The sequence below is a fragment of the Zingiber officinale genome, chromosome 1A, assembly GCF_018446385.1.
Source record: "Zingiber officinale cultivar Zhangliang chromosome 1A, Zo_v1.1, whole genome shotgun sequence".
In the NCBI taxonomy this organism is placed as follows: domain Eukaryota; kingdom Viridiplantae; phylum Streptophyta; class Magnoliopsida; order Zingiberales; family Zingiberaceae; genus Zingiber; species Zingiber officinale.
Genome location: NC_055987.1, coordinates 9,478,772 through 9,499,900, shown reverse-complemented (window position 1 = coordinate 9,499,900; position 21,129 = coordinate 9,478,772). Strand labels below are relative to the sequence as shown.

At 40.6% G+C, this 21,129-nt stretch overlaps 2 protein-coding genes across 2 annotated transcripts; one reads left to right on the top strand and one right to left on the bottom strand.

Annotated features, from left to right (window-relative positions):
- Positions 1-11,278: 11,278 nt before the first annotated feature.
- Positions 11,279-16,807, top strand: LOC122017715 (dihydrolipoyllysine-residue acetyltransferase component 5 of pyruvate dehydrogenase complex, chloroplastic-like). Its single transcript, XM_042575397.1, has 6 exons — positions 11,279-12,322; positions 12,396-12,587; positions 12,662-12,749; positions 16,182-16,252; positions 16,333-16,416; positions 16,502-16,807. The coding sequence occupies exons 1-6, from the start codon at positions 11,294-11,296 to the stop codon at positions 16,604-16,606; spliced, it is 1,569 nt and encodes a 522-aa protein (XP_042431331.1). The 5' UTR covers positions 11,279-11,293; the 3' UTR covers positions 16,607-16,807.
- A 449-nt stretch (positions 16,808-17,256) lies between these two features.
- LOC122017707 (LRR receptor-like serine/threonine-protein kinase GSO1) lies at positions 17,257-20,874 on the bottom strand. The gene is made up of 2 exons (XM_042575385.1): positions 18,194-20,874; positions 17,257-17,732 (listed from the first exon to the last, which is right to left on the bottom strand). The coding sequence occupies exons 1-2, from the start codon at positions 20,733-20,735 to the stop codon at positions 17,425-17,427; spliced, it is 2,850 nt and encodes a 949-aa protein (XP_042431319.1). The 5' UTR covers positions 20,736-20,874; the 3' UTR covers positions 17,257-17,424.
- Between the last annotated feature and the right edge of the window lie 255 nt (positions 20,875-21,129).

The window sequence follows — 21,129 nt, the reverse complement described above, 5'->3', positions numbered from 1 at the left end:
ACAAAACAAAATAACAGAAAAGAAATGAAACTTAGCTATTTGACTTGGTTACAACCGAGACGATTGTTAATCCAAAGCGGTGGAAAGACGCACTAAAAGAGTCTCCTACTTTGAAGGTGGAGAAGACTTTTACACTTTTACAGCACAGTAGTTGCTAAGAGAATGAGAGTACAAGAGTTACTTTTTCGTTCGTATTCGTTGTATCTCAATAGCTGCCTGAGACCCCCTTTATATAGGGGTTCTAGAGCTTATCAGATAACCTGAACCTTCGGGATCAGGTTTGACTCGAGAGGGATCGGTCGACCGATCCCCAGGTTCGGTCGACCGAACCTGCTGTACCTGCCCAGTATTCCATCCAGGTGCAGTCTATGAGGATTGAGCTTAGGTTCGGTCGACCAATCCTTATGTTTGGTCGACCGATCGGCCAACGGTCTCCAGCTGAGTTGGCTCGATCAACTTGCTCTACTAAGTCTCTGATTAACTTCGGTTCGGTCGATCGATCAGGAGGTTCGGTCGACCGATCAGCTTTACCAACGGTCAGCTTCTGACGTGGCATTGGCGGTTGGCTGCTGATTGAGAGGGGTTCGGTCGACCGATCAGGAGGTTCGGTTGACCGAACCATTGACAAGTCAACTTCCAGTTGACTTGCTCTGGTTCGGCTTCTTTGGGTGATTTCGGCCATCCGGAATAGGGCTCACTCGAACCCAGTTCCCGGCATTCTCCTCGAGCAGTCTTCCATCCCGGCTTTACGTCCCTCGAACACCGCACATGTTCTTCATGCCCACCGGGTGTACTCTTCGCAGCTCTCTCGTCCTTCGGACGCACCGAGCCCGTCGGCTCCCTTCCCGTGCCGTCCTTCTCGCTAGCTGCGTCTTCCGCTCGACTTTCTGCGCTCCTAAGCTCCTGCACACTTAGACACAGGGATCAAACACAAAGCAGAACCTAACCTAAACTTGGTTGATCGCATCAAAACTACCACGGGGTTTAACAATCTCCCCCTTTTTGATGTGTATCAACCCAAATTCAGGTTAGGGTAAAACAAACAGATAGTAATTTTAAAGAAATTACTAAACTAACAATTCAGGCATAAATTTGCAACTTTAAAATAAATTGCAACATGAAAATTTATACAAATAAAAATTTTAACTAAGTCCCCCTAACTGAACTTATCTTTATTCTCCCCCTTTGATCACAACAAAAACGGGGTGCAAACAAATTTGAACTTTGAAAAAAAAATTTGAGTTAGGTATAATTTTAAAAAATTTCTAAGTTTTGAAAAATTTTCTAAGTAAATTGAGTTATGAATTTTCAGAATTTTCCAAAAATTTCTAAGTAAAAATTTCAAGAAACATTTTTCTAGAGAATTAAAAAATTTAAAGAATTTCTAAGGAAATGTTTAAAAACTTTTCAAAGCATTATTTAATTCTTATTTTAATGCTTTTATCATAAAGTTAATTAAACATTTTTATTTTGATATTTCGGCTTCCATATCGTGGCGAGGCACTAGGCTTTCTTGGTTATTGGAGCAACAACCACTTCCTTAGACAAACCTTCCATAAAGAACCTCAATGTTTATTTTTCTTACTGTAAGCTTTTAACTAAAAGAGAAATTTAAACTAGTAAAGATTTTGGAACCCAATAAAGGTTCCTACCTATAAGGTTGGTCAAAAACATAGGGGGTACATAGTTTCTTGGTATTTTCCTAAGTTGACCCTGATGCTTCCTTATATACCAATTTAATTTTCCATATAACTTTATTTTTGAATGTGGGAAAATATTTTTAACACATGCATCAGTTTTCAATTTTTTAATTTCTAATTTTAAAACTTCATTTTCTGATTTCAAATATTCATTTTCTTTTTCTACTTTATCTAATTATTTAGAAAGAGATTTAATAAAACGAAAGGACTGTTTAGGATTTAGGGCACGTACCTTACTTACCTCGTCTTGCGATGCTCCCCCTTCATCACAGCTTTCTTCTTCTTCTGTTGTTCCTCCCCCTTTATCTATGCTCATTTTCTGAGCTAGACGTTTCTTCTAGCTGATGGTTGGCCATCAGTGCTAGTCCCGAGAATTCTTCGACTTCGGATTCGGAGGACGATGAATCATCCCACGTGGCCTTTAGGTTGAGTTTGGGTCGAGCTGGCTTCTTACTCTTTTCTTTACTTTTGCTCTTCAGCTTTGGTCAGTCATCTTTTATATGTTCTTCTTCGTTGCAATTGTAGCAACGAACCACCCTTTTCTTTTGCTGAAACTTTTTCGACTGCGATCTAAATTTATTAGAATTAAAAAATTTATTGAAGCGTCTTACCAATAGTGTCGCTTCCGATTCGTCGATCGAGGCTTCGGAGTCAGAACCGTTTGTTCTTGCCTTCAAAGCGATGTTCTGACTAATCTTTTCTACTTCATTGGGCTCTGCAACTCGAGATTCGTGAAGTTCAAAAGTAGAAAATAAATTTTTTAAAGTAATTACCTCGAAGTCCTTAGAGATGTAATATGCATCTACTAGGTACGCCTATTCTGGAGTTCTGGGGAAGACGTTGAGCGCGTACCGGATCGAGTCTCGGTTCGTTACTTCTTCTCCAAGATTGGTTATTTGCGTGATCAGCTCTTTGATCCTTGCTTGGAGTTGTGCTACCTTCTCGCCGTTGTTCATCCGGAGGTTCGTTAACTGGTTCCGGAGGATGTCGCGCCTTGCTAGCTTAACTTCCAAGGTACCTTCGTGAAGCTCCAGGAATTTTTCCTAGAGGTCTTTCGCGGAGTCGTAGCTTCCGATTCGACTTACCTCTTGTGGTGGCAGCACGCTAAGCAGGTGGAATTCTGCCTTTCCATTGGCGACAAAATCGGCTTGCTCCTTCTTGCTCCACGTGTTTTCTTCTTTATCTTTCGGCACTGTAAAACCATATTTCATTGTAATAAGAATGTCAAAATCCGTTTTAAAGAATACCTCCATTTTCCGCTTCCATATAGCGAAATCTCCGTCGAACTTCAGGGGATGAATGTTCGCGCCGGCCATTGTTATGATCTTTGTGTTTCAGACGGCGGTTAGTCCTTCTGAGGCTTTTGGGCTCTGATACCACTTGTAGGTGCAGCGGGGACCAGCAAGAGGGGGGTGAATTGCCTGAAACTAAAAGTTACTCTCCTCAAAGCTTTTCAACTCTAAAATAAAGCAACACTTAATAACAAAACAAAATAACAGAAAAGAAATGAAACTCAACTATTTGACTTGGTTACAACCGAGACGGTTGTTAATCCAAGGCGGTAGAAGGGCGCACTAAAAGAGTCTCCTTTTTTGAAGGCGGAGAAGCCTTTTACACTTTTATAGCACAGTAGTTGCTAAGAGAATGAGAGTACAAGAGTTGCTTTTTCGTTCGTATTCGTTGTATCTCAATAGTTGCCCAAGACCCCCTTTATATAGGGGTTCTAGAGATTATCAAAAAAACCTGAACCTTCATGATCAGGTTTGACTCGAGAGGGATCGGTCGACCGATCCCCAGGTTCGGTCGACCGAACCTGCTGTACCTGCCCAGTATTCCGTCCTGGTGCAGTCTCTGAGGATCGAGCTTAGGTTCGGTCGACCAATCCTTATGTTCGGTCGACCGATCGGCCAACGGTCTCCAGCTGAGTTGGCTCGATAAACTTGCTCGACTAAGTCTCTGGATTAACTTCGGTTCGGTCGACCGATCAGCTTTACCAATGGTCAGCTTCTGATGTGGCATTGGCGGTTGGCTGCTGATTGAGAGGGGTTCGATCAACCGATCAGGAGCTTCAGTCGACCGAACCATTGACAAGTCAACTTCCAATTGACTTGCTCTGGTTCGGCTTCTTTGGGTGATTTCGGCCATCCGGAATAGGGTGTTGGTTGCTACTCGGAAAACCTAGAGGTTCCACTGTACAAAAATTTTGTACAAAGGTCTGAACCTTTTCCTAGCTACCATGTGTTCTTTTAAATTAAATTTTGGATCGCCTGCGGAACTTAACACGTTTGATCCAAAACTTAATCTATTCATTCTTTTAGGTTTTGACTTGGGTCTCCTGCAGAACTTAACACGTTCGACCCAAGTCACATTAAATTATTAATTCCATTAAATATTAATTTCCATAATCGATTCCCAGTACTGACGTGGCGAGGCACATGGCCTTCTTGGATATGGGAGCAACCACCACCGACTAGACAAAACCTTTTATAGAAAGCTAATATTTAATTTCCTAAAATAACTTTAGGTTAACCGAAAAGAACAATCAAATCACAAGAAAAAGAAAAACAAAAGAACACTATATCGAAAACGAATTCGAAACTCTAGAATCGTATGCCTCTTGTATTTAGTATTATATCCATAAATAACTAGCATGATGCGGAAAGGAAAAATTACTAGTTATACCTTCTAAAAGACCTCTTGATCTTCTACCGTATTCCTCTTCTAACCTCGGACGTTGTGTGGGCAACGATCTTCCGAGATGAGAACCACCAAGCACCTTCTTCTTCCTTACAAGTTTCGGCCACCACTTCTCCAAGAGAAGTAGAGGTCCGGCCACCACCACCAAGCTCCAAGGGATGCAAGAAACAAAACCACCTTTCTCTCCTTCTTCTCCTAGCTAGAACCGGCCACCATCAAGAGCTCCAAGAGAGGTTGCCGCCGGCCATAAGAAGAAGAGAAGAGGAAGAAGCTAGGGCCGGCCACCAAGGAGGAAAAGAGAGGAGAAGAATAATAGAGTTGATCACCCATGAAGGCACCTCTACCCCCTCTTTTATAATCCTTGGTCTTGGCAAATAAGGAAATTTAATTAAAAACTTCCTTAATTCTTTTGCCATGAAAAGGAAAATTTTATTTAATTAAAACAATTTTCCTTTTCTCAATTTACATGGCCGGCCACCCCAAAGCTACAAACAAGGAGAGTTTTAATTAATTAAAACTTCCTAATTTGTCTCCAGAAATTTATAAAATTTCTTCAATAATTTAATCCCTTCATGATTGGTTTATAAAAAGGAAATTTAATAAATTAAAATCTTTCTTTTAAACATGTGGATAAAAACCAAAAGGAAAGTTATTTCTTAAAAATTAAAATCTCTTTTCAATCTACAAATAAGGAAAGATATCAAATCTTTTCTTAATCTTTTGTAGAAACTAATAAAAGAGAATATTTAATTTTTAAACTTCTCTTTTAAATTATTATCATGGTTAAAAAGGAAAGTTTTCTTAAAATAAAATCTCCTTTCAATCTACAAATAAGGAAAGATTTCAAATCTTTTCTTAATCTTTTGTAGAAAGCTTTAAAAGGAAAGATTTAATTTTCAAACTCTCTTTTAAAACTATGATATCCACATAAGAAATAATTTTAATAAAAATCCCTTTTTAATATGATGTGGCCGGCCACCTAAGCTTGGGCTCCAAGCTATTGGCCGACCACCTTAAGGCTCAACCTTTAGGCTTGCCGGCCCTAAGCTTGAGCTTCAAGCTTAGCTTGGCCGGCCCCTATTGGTTGGGTAAGAAGGTGGGTATGTGGTGGGTATAAATCTCTATATACAAGAGGCTACGATAGGGACCGAGAGGAGGAATTGGTTTTGGTCTCACGATAAAATTAAGCATCCCATGTTCGCCTCGAACACACAACTTAATTTTATCAATAATAATTCATTCCACTAGAGAACTATTATTGAACTACCGTACCAATCCCAAATTATATTTTGGGCTCCTTCTTATCATGAGTGTGTTAGTCTCCTGTGTTTAAGATATCGAATGTCCACTAATTAAGTGAGTTCTTGACTCATTTAATTAATATCTTAGTCCAAGAGTAGTACCACTCAACCTTATCATCATGTCGGACTAGGTCCACTGCAAGGTTTAACATGACAATTCTTATGAGCTCCTCTTGAGGACATTATCAACCTAGTATCTCTAGGACACGTTTCCTTCTATAATCAACAACACACACTATAAGTGATACCATTTCCCAACTTATCGGGCTTATTGATTCATCGAACTAAATCTCACCCATTGATAAATTAAAGAAATAAATATCAAATATATGTGCTTGTTATTATATTAGGATTAAGAGCACACACTTCCATAATAACCGAGGTCTTTGTTTCTTTATAAAATCAGTATAAAGGAAACGACCTCAAATGGTCCTACTCAATACACTCTAAGTGTACTAGTGTAATTATACAGTCAAGATAAACTGATACCTAATTACACTACAACCTTCTAATGGTTTGTTCCTTTCCATTTTGGTCGTGAGCTACTGTTTATAATTTATAAGGTACTGATAACATGATCCTCTGTGTGTGACACCACACACCATGTTATCTACAATATAAATTAATTGAACAACTACATTTATCATAAATGTAGACATTTGACCAATGTGATTCTTATTACTAGATAAATGTTTATACCAAAAGCTAGGCTTTTAGTATACACCCTAACATAGGGCTCACCCGAACCCAGTTCCCGGCCTTCTCCTCGACAGTCTTCCGTCCCGGCTTTACGTCCCTCGAACACCGCGCATGTTCTTCACGCCCACCGGGTGTACTCTTCCGCAGCTCTCTCGTCCTTCGGACACACCGAGCTCGTCGGCTCCCTTCCCGTGCCGTCCTTCTCGCTAGCTACGTCTTCCGCTCGACTTCCTGCGCTCCTAAGCTCCTGCACACTTAGACACAGGGATCAAACACAAAGCATGACCTAACCTAAACTTGGTTGATCACATCAAAACTACCACAGGGTTTAACAAGTTGGACTTTCCTTGTTGTACCTACATCCTACACACTCACAAGCCCATGTCAAATATAACAATAATCCTAGTTTAAAGCTTTGCCCAAATATCAAAATCTAGGGTCACACAGATTGCTCTAACACCAGATACTCGCGTTGTTCAGCCGAATTATAAGTGAGCTTGCTCTTATGCCTAAATCCTAGACTCTCGAGCCGATGGTATGAGTTATGAGTGAGCTTGTTTTCACAACCAAGTCTCATACTCTCGTATCATTCAGCTGAGCTCAAACTCTCGTGCCATTCAGTCGAGTTATAAGTGAGCTTACTCTCACGCCTAAGTCCTAGACTCTCGAGCCGCTCGACTGAGTTATAAGTGAGCTCGCTCTCTGACCAAGTCCTAGACTCTCGTGTCGTTTGGCCGAGTTATAAGTGAGCTTGCTCTCACAACCAAGTCTCAAACTCTCGCCTCGATCAGTCGAGTTATAAGTGAGTTTGCTCTCATGCCTAAGTCATAGATTATAGCGTAAATTTGGGCAAGTCACGGAAAGCAAACAACATTACAAAATGCTAAGGCAGAAAAATGTTGAAGGCTTAAAAAAGGATATATATACAAACAAGGTAGAATATTTAGTTTTTACAAGAAGATAAACTATTAGAAATTTTTACAAGATCATTACACTTCAAAAGAAGAATTAAGCAAGGCCAGTGAAGGTGTCCTTAGGAATGATTTCCAGGATCTTTTAATGCTTGATAAAATTTTTAGGGATCTCCGTAGTTAGATAACCGCCATCCTTCAATTGCTTGGTTGTTCCCTAAGAGCCATAGCTAAATATTTTATTGGTCTGATCGGTTAACATCTAATTAAAGCTCCGTGAGTGCAAATACTCCACCCTAAATGCTTACAGACGATCAGGGTATTCTTCTTTGTATTTAGTAAACTCTGCCTTAGAGGCCTCCAGCTCGGTTCTCACATCTTTTAGCTCGGCATCTCTCTCAGTGAGGGCTTGTTGGTGCTCCCCAAGTTGAAGCTCGTGTCACTTGTTCGACCGTTCGGCTAACTTGCTTGGTGAGCAGAACAACTTATGTTTCTTCAAGCTTCTTGGCCAAAGCATGGACTTTCTTATTTTTAATATCTTAGTCCTTGATGTCCCTAAGTTTTCTAGTGTTGGCCGAGTTGATGTATGACTCATAATTTTGGGTCTGCTTCATTAGCTTTTCGAGTTAGATGACTTAGCCATGGTTCTTATCCTTCTCCATAGTAAGCACCCGCTCAGACCCCAAAAATTGCTCAGACTGGATCTCTGGCTCCTTCTTTAATTGGGTCACCTCTTAGGAGAGTAGGTCAGATAGATCATGGGAAGTGCCCACTATGCCAGCCAAGTCTTGAAACTTCTTGCACTCATGGCTCATCTTAGCCAATTTTTAGCCAAGTGCCAGGTCGTCCACCTAAAACTGTGAAAGTGAAAAAGACGTTAAAAGAAATAAATAAGAAGAGTAAAGGTTTTAAGAAACTTATCCTAGTGGTTCCTTGACTAAAGTGGTCAACTAGCTCCTCGGGGGAACTAGCATTTGCTTAGGTCCTTGCAACAGTCCAAATCTAAGCTAAGGGTCCTTGTATCATTATTTTGTGTTCAGGAGCTAAAGAATCAACAGTGTATGGATAATAAATCATGAGTGGGCAGTCTAAGGATTTCTCGAACTTTCTTCTGCTTGCTCGACTCGCAAGGTTCGGTGGAGGTGGGCTTAGAATTACTTTTGGATTTGGAAAGAGGAGTTGAACAGATCATAGAAAGGGTTGGATTGTCTTGGTCGGGGTGGCATCAAGAAAGATATCGATTGGGCCACGATAGTACCGGATGGTATCTTGGAGAGTGAGAGAGTACGCTCGAAGGAAAGGGGAGTGGGCATATCGGCTGCTAATTTTGGAACTACGGAAGCAGATCTTTCTCCCCACTCAGATTATGGTCACACAGTGGATGCCGCGATGGATGTGGTGGACCGAAAGTCACCGATCAGATAGGTGTGGTTGAACAGTGCCTTTTGTGATATTGTTGCTGAATCAGGGGCTTGGCGAAGGTCGACATAGACTTAAGAGAAAAAGTAATGAAACCGACCAGAGGGGTGTGGGTAAGATCATAAGCAGAAGGAATAACAATTTGGTGATCACGAGGAGTACAGTAAGTTAGCCGCATTTGGTCTATCTCGTCACCATTGAAGAAGGATAAACTAGAAGTGTACTAAAGTTCGGGGATAAAGGAAGGAGCAGACAAAGAAGCCATTGAGGAAGAATGGCAAAGATCGAAAGAAAAGCAGAGAAGTAAAACTTATTGGACGCTAATCGCTGGCAACAAGTAGAAAACGAAGAGGAAGAAGATGAAGATGAATATGACATTGGAAGCGATACAGTGCATCGGAAAAGAAAGACTTTAAAAACCCTAGTGAGGGTTATTTGAAGCCATCCGATCAAGAACATAGAAAAGTGAAATTTAATTTGGGTCATCAATTTGAAAAGGTAGTTGTCACATCAAATCCCAATAGTCGCATGTCACATTGAATATTCTATTATGAGTGTGTGCGACACATAGTGATAAATCATAGGGCGCATTTATGAGGGATGGGAGTAATCAGCATGCTCATGATGAAAAGGCAGGCTTGGCATACTTCGCATTTATGATAGGTGTTTCCCGCAGTTTTGAAGAAATTAGCATGACGTCAATCATAACCAAGTGACACTGTTGAGGATTGGAGTCCCACTGGAGAAAGAGGAGGCAGAAAGCGGCAACAACTAAGTACATCCTACATTCGAGCTGAGCGGCGTCATATAGTGTATTCCTTGGTCGGGGAACAAAGGATTTAAGAAATAGCGATTGTTGAGTACAATATTCGTTCAAGCCGAACGACAATGAAGAAAGAGAATGCTTGTTCAACAAACAAAACTAAAGGTCCAGTCAGTTGGACTTATAGTCTTCTTCGACTAGACTCGAAGGAAAGACTTGTGATACTGTAGTTAAGGTGGACCCTCCTCCCAGAACGTAGGTCAAAGTCCAGGAGGCTGGTGGGTGAGGCAGTCAAAGTAAAAAATCAATCAGTCTTCTGAGTAATCAATAGAACCTAGAGCTCACTTGACCTGACGATCTCATCCGACAGGACCCTATGGCTAGTCGGACCTTAAGTCCCAACCTTCGATCTCCTTACAATTGGAGCTTGAAGCAGATCGAGAACTCACTCAACTAAACCTTTAGGTTGATCAGGCTTTATGTTCCAACTTCCGTCACATACACAAGGCTTGAAGATAGGAAACAAGTAGCTCCATCAATTGCTCCAGCCGATCGGACTTATGATCCGGCTGAACATCTTGGGTGCTTAATATAGGGCCTCGATCACTGTGCCAAGGGGCCCTATGGTGGGTCACATGGTCTAAAGGCCTCATATTCCTTTTTGACATTTTATGCTACGAAGGATAGAAGATATTCTGCAGGCAAATCGCACTTTCGAAGTTTCCAACCTATTAAATCACAGAGATTTACGGGCTTATTTTAGGTAGATGTCAAAGTCACTTTTATGGTCTATCCTTTTTGAAAATACTTTGAGATTCGTGCACAGACACAATAGTGACACTATAAAAAGGAGATTAGATCTCCTGGTCTAAAAAAAATGGACCAGGGGATGAACCACTCACAATTACGGCTGGATCATGGTCGGGATCCGAGTGCAATTGGTTACGATTCTTCCCTGGGTTCACCGTCTCCACTAGGTTATAGTTTAGGTTAGAGCTAACGACCGAATGCTACTCGAAGGTCGCCGAAAGTGGGCAAGTGTCTAGGTTGTCAGACGCTGAGCGGGGCCCGCCCTCCGAACGGCCTCCGGCTGTCCGCTCTGACCCAAGCTATAACCTGATGGGGACAATGAACACAGAGAGGGATCACAACCAATTACGGTCGGATCGCGGCCATGATTCAACCGCAATTACCAATGGTTCATCCCCTGGTCTACTTTTCTTGGACTAGGAGATTTGCTCCCTATAAAAAGGGGTCTCTATCTATAAGTACAGATATGCGACGCTACACAATTTAACACGATCATCGCTACAGTTATTTTCACTATTCTTCTCCTTCAACCAAGCATTTAGTTGAATGTCGAAGGCTAATACCAGGAATCCCTTCCCTGGACCAACAACTAACGTTCTTTGTAACATGCAAGATAACAAGGAGTTTTCATCAAGTCAATGATAAAATCATATTCTCAACTATCCATCTTCTCTACTTTGACTTGATTAATTATCCTACCAAAACAATGAACAACATTACTTAACCTTGATGGAAAAGTGAGTGAAGACTGAATACTCAACTGTATCATTATTTTGTTATGCGAATGCAGAGAAACAAATTAGAATGAGAAATAATAACAATTTCAATACATCAGGGGTGTTCTGACGATTTTTGAAACTCTGGCAGTAGTTTAGAAAAAAATGAGAGATTCTGAGGTGAAATGAAAGATTCCCATAAAAAAAAAGAAAATTTGTCATTATTGCGTCACTCACTAGGAAAGATCTTGACCGTTCATCAAGCCGTCACGAGAATATGTCGAATCTTGATGTCAATCAACTTCGGCCAATTTGCCCTCCTCGGAGGCTCCGCCCTCCTTTCGATACAATCACAGCCGGGTCACTTCATTTCATCGCCCTTCCCCTCTCGTCTCCTCCGATCTCGAGCTCGCATTCTCTTGGGCATCCATCATCCATGGCTGCTTCACTTCTCCATGTTCGCTTCACTTCTCCCTCCCTCCCTTCTCCCGTTCTCCGCCGGTCCTCCTGCCGCCCCGCCGCTACCCCGACGAGGATCTACGCCAAGATCCGCGAGATCTTCATGCCGGCGCTTAGCTCCACCATGACGGAGGGGAAGATTGTGTCCTGGGTTAAGTCGGAGGGAGACCGGCTCGCCAAGGGTGAGAGCGTCGTCGTCGTCGAGTCCGACAAGGCCGACATGGACGTCGAGACATTCTACGACGGATTCCTCGCCGCCATCATGGTCGAGGAGGGAGGCGTCGCCCCTGTCGGCTCCGCCATCGCCCTACTCGCGGAGTCCGAGGATGAGATCCCCCTTGCTAAGTCCCAAGCTTCCTCGTCGCCTTCTTCCCCTGCCATTGCCCCTGTTGCTGACTCACCTGCTCCCTCTGAAGCGCCTACTCCTCCCCCATCGCAAACCGTACCTCCTCCAAGGGCCTCTTCGGCATCCGCTTCTTTATCGGCCCACCCTGCATCCGAGGGCGGGCAACGGATTGTCGCCACACCCTTTGCGAAGAAACTTGCTAAGGAGTTGAAGGTAGAATTGGCTGCAGTTACCGGGACCGGACCTCAGGGGCGAATTGTGGCCAAGGATGTGGAAGCTGCGGCAGCTTCTGGGTCGACTGTGCCGAGGGAACCAAAAACAGTCGCAGAAACTGGAGCGGCGAAGGATCCTACTTCTCCGATCATCCAATTGGGCACTGTGGTTCCATTCACCACGATGCAGGGTGCCGTTAGCAAAAACATGGTAGAAAGCCTCTCAGTTCCAACATTCCGTGTGGGCTATACGATCACCACAAATGCACTTGACGAGCTCTACAAGAAAGTGAGTGCTTTTAGTGGAACTTTATTCTGGTGGCCTGAGTCATTCAAGCTGTTCTTCGTTAATTTGTGTGTAGATTAAATCAAAGGGTGTCACCATGACTGCATTGCTTGCCAAGGCGACTGCTATGGCATTAATTAAACATCCAGTTGTCAATTCCAGTTGCAGAGATGGGAAGAGCTTTACATACAACAGCAGTATCAATATTGCTGTTGCTGTGGCTATTGATGGAGGATTGATTACACCAGTCCTTCAGGATGCGGACAAGGTACTCCTTGGCTTCTGATATTATGTTTTCTGTCCCGGAGACATTATTTATCATTTGAATGATTGATTTTGTAGGTTGATATCTATTCGTTGTCAAGAAAATGGAAGGAGTTGGTTGATAAGGCAAGAGCCAAGCAGCTGCAGCCTCATGAATACAATACAGGTACCAACTGCTTAGTAGTTTAAAATGTCGCCACTGCTTTTGTAAACCAAAACTTGAAATAGTATTTTTAGGCATAGTTAAACTATTTTCCACAAATATGTACATGAACTATTTATGGTTTTATTTGAAGAAATATCTTTTATTATGTAGAGAATATATTTTGCAAAATGTGAATTTTAGATTTTATTCCTGTAACTGTTACTAGTCATGTGCAGTAATGTTATGCACAATCTACTCATCTTAAACGGTCTGTGTTTGTGTGCTCATTTCTGGAAAAATATCTTAAAGGAATTGATACAGGTGCCTGTGCACGACTTGGTCCAGGCGCCTGGAATGAATCCCTGGATTCATTCAGTAACTTTTTTTGTTTTGTTTTGCTAAATCAACATCTCCTCAAAGATGAACACTATACCCCGTGAGCATTTAAAATTTTTTATCTTGAACACTATAATCCAAGAGGGAAGCTTGAACTCCAGAGGAAAAATCTTATTAGCTTAAACTCATTATAAATCAACCCCTAAATCCTAAAATAATAAACCTTAAATACATATAATATATCCCGTGAGTATCTACAAAATTTTTAATCCTAAACACTATAACTCAATAGGGAAGCCTGACCCTAGAGGGAAAATCTTATTGGCTCAAATTCATTATAATCCAACTCTTAAATCCTAAAATCTTAAACCCTAAATACATATAATATATCCGAAAACAAAAGAAAAAAATAAAAAAAAAGTTACTGCGCCTGGACCAGGTCATGCACGGGCGTCTGGATCAATTCCAGACGCTCCGAGTTAAGTCCGCAACATATCAAATTTATATATATATATATAATAAAAACTTGGAGCGTGTGATTACATTTTGTGCAATTGATTCAAGAATTGGAACGGGATGATTGAGGATCACAACTTCAAGATAATGTGATTCTCATGAGCATACGGGAGTTACGTTGAAGTTGCTAGTTATGTTATGCTTCTTAGCAACTTGAGTTGTATATTATGATTATGAGATAAGACACTATAGTACCACAATTATCTGCTTTTTCAAATTTTAATATTTGGTAAACTTAAACCCAGGATTTTATAATCAGGAAATTCAATACCAAAGAATCATGAGAGAACTCAGTTTTAAAACCTAGGTGACATTCAGAATTGGAGGTTCTCGACTTATTCAGTTAATATATGATTGTCATTATGGCATGGATTAGATGAACTCAACAATAATATTGAAGATGGCGGACGTTCTTTTCAGAATATATAGTGCTTTTTGTTGATAATATAAATAGTTTAACTCTGAAACTTCAATTTTTGGGAAAAAAGGCGCGTAGAAACTAAGAGCTAAAACTGAATTGTAGTTTTAGTAATAGAAAGGGAGTTGTTAGATGGATGAACATGAATTTCTGCAAGTAATAGTTTAGATATATTAGACCTATTATTTAGTAGAAAGGAATATTAATGAAGATATCATTGAGATAAAGTGTAGATGGTTGAAACAGAGAGAAGCTTTTGTAATCTTGTATGACTGTTAAGTGTCGCTTAACCTTGAATGAAAATTCTATAAGATTGTGATATGATCCACCATGCTTTATGGATGGGAATGTTGGGCTATTAGGAAGCAACACATTAAAAAAGTTATGATAAGAAAGATGAGACTGCCAAAATGGATATGTGACGTTACTAGAAAGGATAAAATTAAAAACACATATGAGAGCAATTAGGTCTAGCACTCTAGCTCTAATAGATAAAACTCTAAGATGAGAGAAAATAGGTTAAGATGGTATCTACATGGTCGAGAAAATATGTTAAGATGGTATCAACATGATTTAAAAGTATGAATAGATTCCTTTCTCAAACAATTTGAATTAATTAGAGCAGAACGTATAAGGGTAGAAAATAGTCAAATAAAATTTTAGTTAATGTAACGAGATTATTTAGTTGATTTCAATATTTCTATTGATATAGACTTGCATAGAGTTTAATGCATGGCTAAGATCCATGTTGCTGGTTCCAGATAGTTGAGACAAACATTGCTTAACCATTAGTTATTATCTGGACAATTTCAATACTCCATGTGTTAAGGATCTCTAAGGGCAAGAAACTAACTCTATGCACAGCTAAGATCCATGTGGCTGGTTCCAGATAGTTGAGACAAACATTGCTTAACCATTAGTTTTATTTGGACAATTTCAATATTCCATGTGTTCAGGATCTCTAAGGGCAAGAAACTCTGCTACAACAATTCTAAAATCATTGGAAACGAATGAGCAGAGAAGTGTCCGTGTAGGTTATTCTTTTTAAAATAAAAGATGCATATGGTCTTATTGTTTCATATATAATCACATAGTAAAGTCCATTACAACTGTAGATTGCCAGATTGGATCAGAATTCTATTTGGTATGATTGGTAGTTCGTGTGATGAGGATGTGCAAATCATCAAAATTAGTGATTGTATTTATCTATAATGTAACTATGTGTGATCTTTTGTCTGATAAATGCAACTTGGAACATGTAGAACACTGCTTTAATTCCAATCATTTGCAGGTGATACACAAATTCACTTGTAGCCTATGCTTATTGTATTTCTTTAAACAGTTGATATAATGGAGGTGTGTACAATCTGGTCCTGTTTCTACCAAGGATGAACTCCAAGTTTACTCATACCTAGTGACACAAACTAATGAATCATAACCCAATGAAAGAAGAGAATGAGGGTGAATATGATAATCGGGATTTCAAAGACGAATAATGATTAGATATGCATTTCATATTTATCAAAGGGCACATTACGCATGGAACCAATATGTGTGTTGGCAGAAGAACTACTGTGTTCTTTAGTTATCGGTAATTTCTATTGCTTTTATGGTACAGTGGAACTTATATTTTTAGTATAGAATAAATGTTTAGTTCCTAATGATGACCATATATGCATTTCATATTTGTCCACGGGCTATGCAGTGAACCAATGTGTGTGTTTGTGTATTGACACAAACTACTGTGTGTTTTACACTTTTACTTATCACTAGCCTGTATTACTTATCACTTTTACAAACTACTGTATATCTCAGTTAAAGGCCATATTAATCTATGCTTTTTCTCTTCATAAATTATTTTGAAATGTGATCCCATCACTCCCTTTGAAGGCAATATGGATATATATTTTTTTTATTTTCAATTATATCAGTTTTTGGGTGACATCTTTATGTATTCACTATAATATGATTTTCTACATCTGAAATTTGCTTCCAGCTATGTATTGTTAAAATAGCTGGTTGCTTTTGTCCTAGATAAAGATAATTAAACACAAAAGAATGAGATCACAGGCAAGTCAAAATAAGACTAACGGCTTAAGTTTTTTATGGCAATAATTAGTTTTCTTTTGACATAAGAAAAATGGCTCTTGGGATCAACATGTGGAATTTGTTGCTTTCTACAGGTACATTTACTCTTTCAAATCTTGGAATGTTTGGGGTCGACCGCTTTGATGCAATTCTGCCTCCTGGAACTGTAAATGCTTGTCTTAATTCATTGTTTGGAAGGATTTTTTGTTTCTGTATTCCAACGAATTCTATTGGAACATTCCACAGGGAGCAATCATGGCCGTTGGTGCATCTCAACCAACTGTTGTTGCTTCCAAGGATGGCAGAATTGGATTAAAGAATCAGATGCAGGTAAATCTTACTTCATGACAGCAATTATTATATCAGTTCTTTTTCAAGTTATATAGCTTGGCTAATTTCAACGAAATACTTGCAGGTGAATGTTACAGCAGATCACCGTGTCATTTATGGTGCTGATCTCGCTGCTTTCTTGCAAACTCTATCACAGATTATAGAGAACCCCAAAGACCTCACCATGTAACTTTACGCAAGGAAATTCCTGGATGATACACGGAAAAGAGAGAACCATTTAGTAGCTGGTTTGTCATTGTTTTTACGTCTTAAAAAGGCCATCAATTGCTCTGATTTTGAAATATCAGTGATCCCTGTTCTTGATTTTTTTGCGTTGGTGCATTCAAACATTTGACAGGACACAATAAAATTTTCTTGTTCTTGGCAATAATCTCACGATGACTCAGTGTACTGGTTCAAGTTCATCGTCATTGTTTTGTTTTTTGTCGATTTGGCTTTGTGGATGATATTTATATTTCTCATCATCCTAAAAACGTGGTTGTACATTGATCACATTTCTAAAATGAGAGCTGTGAGCTTGAGCTCAATAGGTCCATAATCTTGTGACGTCATGCAGTTATAACCTGGAAATCATTTGCTAAATAGGAAGACCAATTGAAGATGCACCTCAAAGGAATTCGAGATCTCAAATATTGAACTACTCAGGCATTAGGTGAAAACACAGTAGTGAAGAACCAAATTCTAAATAGAATCAAGTTTAGGGACTGATAAATTGATCGTCAATGGCATGCAAACTACTATGACTACAGAAATGTGATAACCTCTCGACTTCATTTGACTGTTGAGGGAAGGATCAAGATTCCAGATAACAAAAAACAATTCAAAAAAAACAACTGCTATAATATCATAATAGTGGATATTAACAATGTAGATGAATGTCTGCTGACTTGAAAAAAACACCACAACTATACGTATAACTGCCGCAGTACCTATTTCCTTCAAAATGAACACTACCTTCCATCTCATATTGCTGTTTCACAATCATAATCACTTTGCATTACAGACCATCCTTAACGCCTGTCGCATCTTTGGCCTTCCCTCTGGAGCCACACTAACACATGCAAGTGCAACCTTCAGAACTGAAAGCATCTGACTTCGAACCACCAAGGAAGATTTTGAAATCCTAGAATCCAGTATCAGTTCTCTTTCGGCAGGCTTAGTAGAAAAATTCAATGCCCACCTAGCTAACTCGAGTCCATTGCTTACTGGTGGTTTTCCAGTCAGCAACTCAAGTAAAATAACCCCAAAACTGTACACATTTCCAGCCATCGTAACTTTCATTGTGTATGCATACTCTGAAATCATAACAAATACAAAAGGTATTAGAAAACTTAAGCAAAGCAGAATACTTTTTTGACTCCTTGTTTTTGTAAAAGGAAGAGACTTGAGTTTATGAAAACATTGATTGCTATCCTTTTTACTTACCAGAAACTTATGCTTTACTTCTGAATTCATGAAATGTTCTGCTTTGTTTGTGTAGAAAAGAAGAGGTTGAAGTAGCATACACCTTAACATTTAACATTTGTTCCTCTCTGACATTTTATAGTAGAATTTTGTTTCTAATAATTCTCTAATTTACCAACAGACTTATTTGTACTACACAAAACTGTAGATGCAGCATGATATTTCATGAGTGAATAAAAAAGAGGTTCATAAACATTTTCAAGAAATAGTGCAAGCAAATTATATCACAAGAGATAATTAAATCTAAATACGATTAGATATTTAGAATTAGATCATAAGAATTCTCACTCACCAGGAGGAACATATCCAACTGATCCAGCAACAGCGGAAAGGCTGCCTGCGCTTTTTGTAGCATCGATAACTCGGAGAAGTTCAAAATCCCCTATTTGAGGCTCCTTGTGTGATTTCAATTTGATGCTCTTTGTTGTCAGATCAAGCAGAATAATTGGCTGTGCGCATCCATGGAGGAAGGTCAGACCTTGAGCTACCTTTAGCATTATTGTGTGACGCGAGGGCCAATCCAATACATTGTCCGAGTTCTTGTGAAGAAAATCAAACACAGTCCCCTTGTATACATGTTCGTAGAAGAGGTAAGCATCGTCTTCGATTGACATATATGCCAATGGTACCATTATATTTGAACTGCTCAGCATTCCTAGGGCCTCCAATTCCTGGCCAATCTTCTCATGGCTTTCTACTCGGAACACTTTGTCAGACCAGTTGAGTTTCTTGACAGCATAGCTAACCCCATTAGGCATGACAACCTTGTAGTATGTAGAAAACCGAGTCTTCAGTTCTATGTTTCTTGGATCACAAACCACTTCCATTACCTTCGAGAAGTCAATGCCCGATCTATGGAAATCATTTGCAGTGATCAAATGGCCAGAGACAATCTGAGGAGTGCTCTCTTCTGATTGAGGTTGTTCATCTTTCACCCGATAAAAGCGCCTTGGAAACATTAACACAAGGATTATAGCTACCGCGCTCAAACCGATTACAGCTCCAACAATAGCCACGACAATGATCCAAGCACTATTCTTTTTCTTCTTCGAAACCGTGTTTTGGAGGTCAGTCGAGTTCCTGATCTCTGTTCCAGATATAATGACAGTAGCAAATTTGGTAAGTTGATCTGGAAGGGTTCCATAAAGATTATTGTTTGACAAATCCAGCAGCGTCAAGCTATTCATATTAGTGAAAGAATTTGGCACTTGACCAGTGAAATCATTGTTTGAGAGATCAAGAATCTCTAGCTGTTCTAAGCCACCAAGATTCGAGGGTAAAGGTCCACTGAAGAGGTTATGACTAAGGTTAAGCGCAATCCTTATACTGTCAGGCATTTTTGGAATTGTTCCACTCAATCGGTTATCTCCAAGCTCCAGCTCTATCAGAGAAGTCAAGCTGCGAATTGAATCAGGTATAGGACCTTCAAACTCATTTCCATGCAAGTCCAAGTTTGTGAGCTCACTCAAATTAGCAATTGCAGGAGAAACCACTCCAGAGAGCGAGTTCTGGCTCAGATTTAATGTGATTAAGTTTGTCAATCTGAAAACTTCTTCAGGAATCATACCTGTAAAACTGTTTGATTGGAGTTGCAGCACAACCAACTGCCGAAGATCGCCCAATTCCTTCGGCAATTCACCTTCCATTCGATTTGATGCAAGGTTCAGCAGCGTCAGGTTCTTCATATCGCCAATCTGCAGAGGGATCTGGGAACTCAAATCATTCCCGTCGAGCTCCAGGTACTCCAGACCAGAGAGATTGCCAATTGTCTGTGGAATTGTCCCAGAAAGCGAATTCTGACCAAGCCGCAACCGGAAGAGTCTCGGAGCTGAACCCACCTGTATGGCACCTTCGAGGCGATTGCTGGTGAGATCTAGGGACAACAGCGTAGGAGATGAGAGGAAGTCTGATGGAATGCTGCCGTTAAGTTGATTATAGCTGAGGTCCAAGTTCTTGACAAATCTTGTAAGTCCTGATGGAATGGCGCCGCTGAAGTTGTTCTGATTGGCAGCAAACCGGTAAAGGTTACTGATCATGGACAAAGTATTTGGAATCTCGCCATTCATTTGATTGCGAGAAAGGAGAAGTATCTCCAACTTGGTAAGCTCACCCAACTCATCAGGGATCCTTCCTGATATCTGGTTCCAGTTTAAATCTAAAATAGTGAGGTTTTTGTGAAGGCTAATCTCCGTTGGAATTTCTCCAGCAAGATGGTTATAAGACAGCACCAGTTCCCTCAATCCATTAGCTTTCTGAAGAGAAGGTATGCTTCCATCAAACGAATTGAAAGAAAGATTCAAACTTTGCAGCTCTGCGAGGTCACCGAACAGCAAATCGATGTCTCCGCTGAGCTTATTGCGGGACAAGTCCAGTATCTGCAAGGATCCGAAGCTCGAAAAATTCTGCAGCCGGGTCAGTCCATTATAGCTCATGTTGAGGTGTTGCAGTCCCGAGAGGCCGCTGCAGTTGGAGAAGAAGGATTCAGGAATGCTAGTAAAGGTGTTATTGGACAGATCGAGCCAGAGCAAGGAGTCTAGGCGGCAGAGTTCTTCGAAGAATCCGGCGGCCGAGGATAAGCTGGCGCCGGCGAGGTCTAGTCCTGTGACTCGAGATGTGGAGCAGTTCACTCCTTTCCAATTGCAAGAATTTGGGTGGCTCGTGGCGTTCCATTGGAAGGAGCTTGGGAGGAAATTCGACAGAGCGACCAAGATTAGGACTTGGGTTTGGTCGAGTTGGGGAGAAGTGTCCGCAAAGCTACTGAAACAACACAAGGAGAAGCAAAGGAAGAAGAAGAAGCCGAGTAAGAAGGAGAAGCTACCCTCACCCCTCTCCATTTCCACCAGCTCTGCTTCGATCACAAGACCTACAAAAAGAGAGATTATTCAGCGATAGAAGACGAGAGAGGACTCCAAAGAACGACGGTTTGTAGGCACGAGGAGCAGCGTCGCGGATCGAGGATACGCAGTGGAGTCGGTGGGCCAGGGAGCGTTGACTGATCCGACGACTTGGACCTGTAAAAGAATAAACTTGCGCTACGGGGCTTGACTTGGAAGCTTTGACTGGCGACTTTGAACGGCGGTGTTGGTGCAATCTTTGGATTTTTTTTGCAGGGTCCCCACCGCCGTTCTCACCTGATGTCAAGGAATCCGTTTGAAGCTTGTTTCTTCGAGACCTCTTGTTAGGACACGGCATGAAAAGAAGTGTGAAGATGCTTTCGGGGAAGCTTTC

Excerpts from the sequence above, each read along its gene's own strand:
- LOC122017707 (XM_042575385.1), bottom strand. The coding sequence starts at position 20,735 with ATGGAGAGGGGTGAGGGTAGCTTCTCCTTCTTACTCGGCTTCTTCTTC. Across the intron at positions 17,733-18,193 it reads AGTTGGATATGTTCCTCCTG|AGTATGCATACACAATGAAA; the intron begins GTGAGTGAGAAT and ends TTATGATTTCAG.
- LOC122017715 (XM_042575397.1), top strand. The coding sequence starts at position 11,294 with ATGTCGAATCTTGATGTCAATCAACTTCGGCCAATTTGCCCTCCTCGG. Across the intron at positions 12,323-12,395 it reads TTGACGAGCTCTACAAGAAA|ATTAAATCAAAGGGTGTCAC; the intron begins GTGAGTGCTTTT and ends ATTTGTGTGTAG. Across the intron at positions 12,750-16,181 it reads GCCTCATGAATACAATACAG|GTACATTTACTCTTTCAAAT; the intron begins GTACCAACTGCT and ends TGCTTTCTACAG.